The sequence below is a fragment of the Lepisosteus oculatus genome, chromosome 9 (assembly GCF_040954835.1).
Source record: "Lepisosteus oculatus isolate fLepOcu1 chromosome 9, fLepOcu1.hap2, whole genome shotgun sequence".
Lineage (NCBI taxonomy): Eukaryota > Metazoa > Chordata > Actinopteri > Semionotiformes > Lepisosteidae > Lepisosteus > Lepisosteus oculatus.
Window position 1 is genome coordinate 3,992,490 of NC_090704.1, and position 6,000 is coordinate 3,998,489.

The window sequence follows — 6,000 nt, forward strand, 5'->3', positions numbered from 1 at the left end:
TTCACAGCCGCCTGGGCGCAAGACGGTTCAGATTTTTAATAACTTGTATCAGCCGAGCCAAAGAAACAATATCGCGGCCATATGCCTCACAGGGCTGAGCTAACTGAAAATCCACACGCTAGCAACAAGATCATACACATGTGCCCCGGCTACAGCTAAAGCTCTAAATCACCACGGAGGGGGTTTCATTGCATCTTGAGAAACAGATTTTTTTTAAAAAATGTCACCAGTACAAAGATTAAGTTTTGTTCAGAAAACACGTACACTTATTTTAATTTTAAAACATGTACTCCTCCTGCTTGACGCGACGATGCCATTCCCTGTCTTTGGACTTAAATTCAGGTGTGCACACACAGAAAAGAGAGAGAGTTCCAATCTTCAGAGCCAAACGAGAGAAAAAAAGAAGGATTCGGTTCTCGAACTACAGTATCACCAGCCTGCTGGAGAGCCAGACAAGGTGTGAACGGTGACATCAATAACCACCGGGGCAATCTGCACCTGACCGATGATTCGGAGCCCTTAATGCGCGCCTGCAGATCCTCGGGGTTTTAAAAGCGTACCAGTCGTGGCACCGTTGTAACTGATAATCTGCTAATCGCGGGATTGTTGACATGAAAACCTGCATCGCCAGCCCCTCCCCTGCACAATTCACTACGGGCCTTGAAAAATAAATAAATCAAGAGCACAGTGAAACAGAGATTTTCAAAGCCTGTCAACCCTCACCCAGGGGAAATTTCAGGAGCTTTATCAATTACCCATTAAAAGTACCACAGGATTTCCTTTTGTACTTGCCTAAACAATTCTACCTGGACGTCAGATGAATACTGAACACAGACGGGCTGGGGGAAGAAACTCGTGGAGGATGGGAAGCCGTACTAGCGATTTGTGGATAAGTGTTAAATTAAGTGTAATTATGAGGTGTGCAAAGGGGAGCCGGAGGAGGCTGGAATGCTGCAGCAGTGTTACAAGGATGTTACAAGGAGTCACTAATGTGTGAAAATGAGAAATTGACTGTCAGTCCTTTCCATGCGGATTTATCCTTATCTTGAACCTACTGGATAAACACACAGAATTAAGGGGCGATTAAAAAAAAAAAAAGGAATGTCCATGAATTAAAAACATAAACTCCATATGAACGGGCAACACGAGCCATAGTATGTTGGATTCATTTCCCATTCTTTCGTTTCTGATCACTCCTGCTGAGATCTTGAGAAGGGAACCATGCAGATGGTTTTAAAACGGAAGCCTATCTGTTACATACTGCACTGTATGTGTACACAAGCCAACACCAAGAGACAAAGCCTTTCCACTGCTCTTTTTCACCGGCAATGTAGAGAACTTAGTGATCATGAAATGCTGGACCGTGAGATTATCGTGTGTCTAAAGTGCTATCCTGCGGAGATCAGACCATCAGGTTTGCGTGATGGTATGGAACAGAGGGCCAAGCAATGACCTGCAAACAGGCCAGCACTAACCCTTAGTATGCTGCAATATTAGATTAGCATGGGACAAGCAGTATTGTATGCAAACTGTCTTTTCTGTGCAAGTGATCTGTAATAATATTAATGTTGTTTTGTGCGTCTCCCCTTTTGTCTGCTCGAAGAGCTATACTCTGCAAGTGCACAAAATAATTGACTCCCATGCAACTTATTAAGAGTGTTACCACTTCATGCATGCAGTATAGATTATCACAGGCATCAATTAGATGCTGTTTTTAAAAAAGACAGTAAAAAGACATCCTCGATGGCCAAATACCTATGTTAATTAATTATACAAATGGCATGTTACTGAATTATTCCGTGTATGCTAAATTACAGCCATTAATCTATATCAGTGAAAGATATAAAACATACAGTTTATTTTCATCTTCCACACAATGACAGATTGTCAGATTAAGACAAACAGATCATGAACCACACTTATTCTGCCAAGTTTAAACGGTTTTACCTTGTGATCTATGATGCTGCTGTATCCCTGCAAGGGTGAAAGCTGGTCTCTTGGTGGCTTGGTCACCAACTTCGTGGGTTGGTGCTCCCGGCTCTCCGAGTCATTTTGGAGTTTCTGCGTGTTGCTGTAGCTGCTGTTGTACACGAGCAACAAGCTGGTACACATGGTAATAGCTAAAAACACAGCTATCCCATGGCGCTGAGCAAAGACAAGAGAGCAAAACAGCGCATCACTGCCCGTAACTTGCAAACAAGGAGCGCTTAAGGACATTGCTGCTACAGGATTTGTCAGAAAGGCAGATTCAAAGCGAGTTCTTTTTGCATTTCTTTAACCTTTAAATATCGTTGAGTCTTTTACACCAGCAGTGCTATTACACGTACTGACAGCTGACGGTGCCTCAGAAAAACTTAGAAACGGGAAGTACAGTACAACGCTTTCATCTGCATCATTAGAAAAAGCTATTAATTTCGGAGATAAAATGTTGTATCAGTGCTTTCACAAACACATCCTTGCCTAGATAAAAGCACGAGGTTCTGGCACTCTTCAGTATTGATTTTATTGTACGAATGTGACAGAGTTACATCTCTCGTATCTCTCGTATAAATACAGTATCGTGCACAAAAGACTAAATCAAAGACCAATTCTGGTGGACTACAGACAGAAAATAGTACAGCAATTTAAGGATCTGTAATCAGTTGATTGATCGAGCGATCATATTAGAATTTTAAATGAGAGATGTATTAACAGTACAAGGTAAACAGTGTTTTCGGATATTCTGCTGTATTTTTTACAGGTATGGTATTAATTGCTCCGTAAGAATGAAGGGTTTCTTTATTTTACAGGCGACCAGGGTAAATTATTTCTCCCAAATAATTCTGTTGTAAAATAAGACAATGTCTGCCAACACATCTAAAAAATCGACCACCTTCTTGCAGGTACATACAGTACATCTCGAATGCTACAGCTGCAGTACTATGTATCATTTCCCAGTAAAGGTAACTTCACTTTTGCTGTTCAAAGAAAATATTTTTTACAAAACTAAATATCTGAGTTGAAAAAATAAAAAAAAACTTAACTTTTTTTTCATTGCTGTTGTCATATGCTTTAAGCGCCGCCGAACGATGTATGAAAAACAAAATTAAAAAAACAACAACAACAACAACAACAACAACAAATCAAAATTAGAGACAGCTGCGTCCACCGTATTTTATCATCTCCGTTAATCCGGTGCGTGTGCGGTAATATTGATGACAACTGACGCAAAAGCCTGACCAGTCACTAATTTCTAACAGAACTAATAAAATCCTTGAATCGATTAAACATTTTAAGAGTGGGGTGGGGAGGAGGGGGGAAAGAGTTAGAGGAACTGTTACCATTGGTGTCTTCATTTTGCGCTGCTCTCCTCTAATCCCTCTGGTGTGCACATCTGGGTCCTTTCTGCTTCATGCTACTAGATTACAGCGAGAGCGAAAATCCCCGTCGCATCCCCATTCCGGCTAAAACTGAGTTGAGGCGCTGGACTGCACTGCACGGCGCTGCTGTGGTGGAGATTAGACCCGGCGCACGCAGAGCGAGGAATTAGGACTGGAGCCGCTTTTCACGAGCGATGTGCAAACCGAGTTTCAGACAGCCCCTGTCACTGCCCGTCTTCTGGGTCTTAAAACGCGTCGGGTTGCACATCGGCATGGCCGCACCGGAGCTGGACGGTTCGAAGACTGTCGCGCCTGAAACTGATTAATTGAGCTGCGACAACGTCGCGGGGCTTTTAAACAAACTTTTTTTTTTTGTTGTGTGTGTGTGTGCGTCTTTCAATCATCGTTTTAACTTCGCAGCACCCACAACGGTTTGGTCGGTGTCAATTCTTATTGACGGGGACGCAGTCGAACGCATGACCCCGAAATACAGAGAAACGTTATTTGAGTGTGTGCAATTCAAACGCCGCAGAATAGCAACTGCACACTTCTCAGCAGACTGTGCGTAACGGACCTTTAAGGCCGTCTGATGTCGTATATTCAGTTTCTAAAAGGAAAAAGCGGGGGCTCTTTTCTTGAACATGCATGAAAAATTTAATATATAATGTGTTATTTGTGATACCGTATATATAATTCTTAGTGTTACAATAACTAGGGGTGGAGGCCACTTTGACTTTAAGTGGTCCTCGCAGTTTCCGAGTCCTGGGTTCGACTCCGGACTGGGGTGCCTTCTGTAAGGAGTCTGCATGTTCCCCCAGGGTTTTCGGCTTTCTACTGCCTGTTCCAGTTTCCAGCTAGCTTCCAAAGACACGCTATATTTATGCATTTGTGCGCCCTGCTGTGGACTCGGGTCCACCCTGTCGTGTCGCTTTGTGCCCTTGCTTCCCTTGCCATCCGCCCCCCATATATCTATGAATATTCTCCGAACTATTACCAACGTTTCAGACAATCTTATACACGGCTGGCTTGTGTTACAGTAGGATTTATGACTTTTATTGTACAGAGTCTGTTTATATTTACCGGACGTTTTCATTTCATTTCCAGAAGACATATTTTAAGAGCTGTGGTTTTTTTTTTTCCCAGACGTAAAACATTTTAATTCATGCAAATCTGCTGTTGAAACGATTTGAGTGGCTAAGACCTGGATTTTGACAAACGAGACAGACGCTGTTATCAAAGGAAATGCAGAGTCCAATAGCAGACAAGAACCGCGAAGCCGTCCAAAACCTCGCGCATACTGTGGCCTACATGAAAACGCATGCATAACAAAACCAAATGTGATTAATTTTACATGAACGCATGTGCTATACTAAAAATAAATGAAAGCGGTTCATATGTCCTATATATGAAACTACCAGTTCTACAATCCTTTTGGTTCCTCACATATTTATGATGAAAAACCTCTCCGACACGGCTTTGCATTATGTAAAAGCACTTCTTTCACAGTCTTTACAAAAATGTTTTCTTAATCAACACCTTCTCAGTAAACACCACAGAGCCGTTCAGAGTGACTCGCATTGAATCCCCTTCTGCGAGAGTGATGTGCCTCCTCCATGAGACTATGCGAGCCCCTGGGGTGAGGATCTTGTTCAAGGCACATTCACCTGTCATCTTGTTAATAGCACTCTTATTAGTCCTGCACTGGCAACAGACAAGTGCATCCAACTCAGGTGAAATGTTTCACAATCATTTAATGCTGGAGGTAATTCAAATGGGCAAAGTGTTGTCACCTGTACTCAGCAGGGGATAGGGCTGGTGCAGTCAGCAGGGGGAAAGCACAGAGACTGATGCTATTGAGTCGCCATTGTCTATATAGAGAAGACTATACTTCACTACTGGCTTTCTACAAATCCCTTTAAGTGCAACCTTACCACAACGTGCCATTGATACAGTAGGTTGCTCATTCACTAGTAACACTCAGAAATGCCTGCACAGCAATGGAATGTGAAGGGTTTGTTGTGTGAGTCCTTAGCCAGCAGCAGGGTTAGTTGTAATTGTGATGACTGGCACACCACCCCATTCACGCTCGTGCTGAAGAAATAGTTTGCAGCACAAAACACATGTGACTGTGGTTAGGCAAAGGGCAGTAGCAGTCTCCCCTTGTTCCCAAACTGTTCAATCATGTTTTACCAGTGGTCTTTAGATTTTCAGAATAAACAGTTGCTCTCTCAAACTAGGAAATCTATTTTGCGTCTGTGCCTGAGTCTTTGTATTTATAATCCCGTGTATACAACAGCCATAAAATAGAAAGTCTTTCCATGTGTTATAAACCCAGCAGTAAATCACCCCCTGTCAGTTTGCTGTTCGTTCCTGCAGAACAGTTGACTGCATTTTTGGTCTGTTCCAGACTCCAACTTAATGGGGTCTTTCAATTAAGTCTGCGTTCTGATTGATTTTGCAGGAGATGGGCCTGTTGTTAAAAGGATTTAGTTTTGTTATTTGATGTGATGTGGAGTTCCTTTACGGAAACTATTTGTCTGTTCCTTTGCAAATGTCTGTTGAGAGTGAGCACTATTAGTAAACCTGTTGTACTAAGAAGGGTTCTCAAAGCACCTTTACTTGAACACTGTTATTTGCTACT

General features: G+C 42.4%; 1 protein-coding gene across 1 annotated transcript in view; it reads right to left on the bottom strand.

Moving 5' to 3' along the window:
• Positions 1-3,638, bottom strand: part of st6galnac5a (ST6 (alpha-N-acetyl-neuraminyl-2,3-beta-galactosyl-1,3)-N-acetylgalactosaminide alpha-2,6-sialyltransferase 5a) — a 41,735-nt gene extending 38,097 nt beyond the window's left edge. The window contains exons 1-2 of the mRNA XM_006634765.3: positions 3,321-3,638; positions 1,948-2,145 (exon numbers count right to left, since the gene is read on the bottom strand). Coding sequence (XP_006634828.1) covers positions 1,948-2,145; positions 3,321-3,335 — 213 coding nt within the window. The 5' untranslated portion in view covers positions 3,336-3,638. The remainder of the gene's footprint in view (positions 1-1,947; positions 2,146-3,320) is intronic.
• Positions 3,639-6,000: the final 2,362 nt, after the last annotated feature.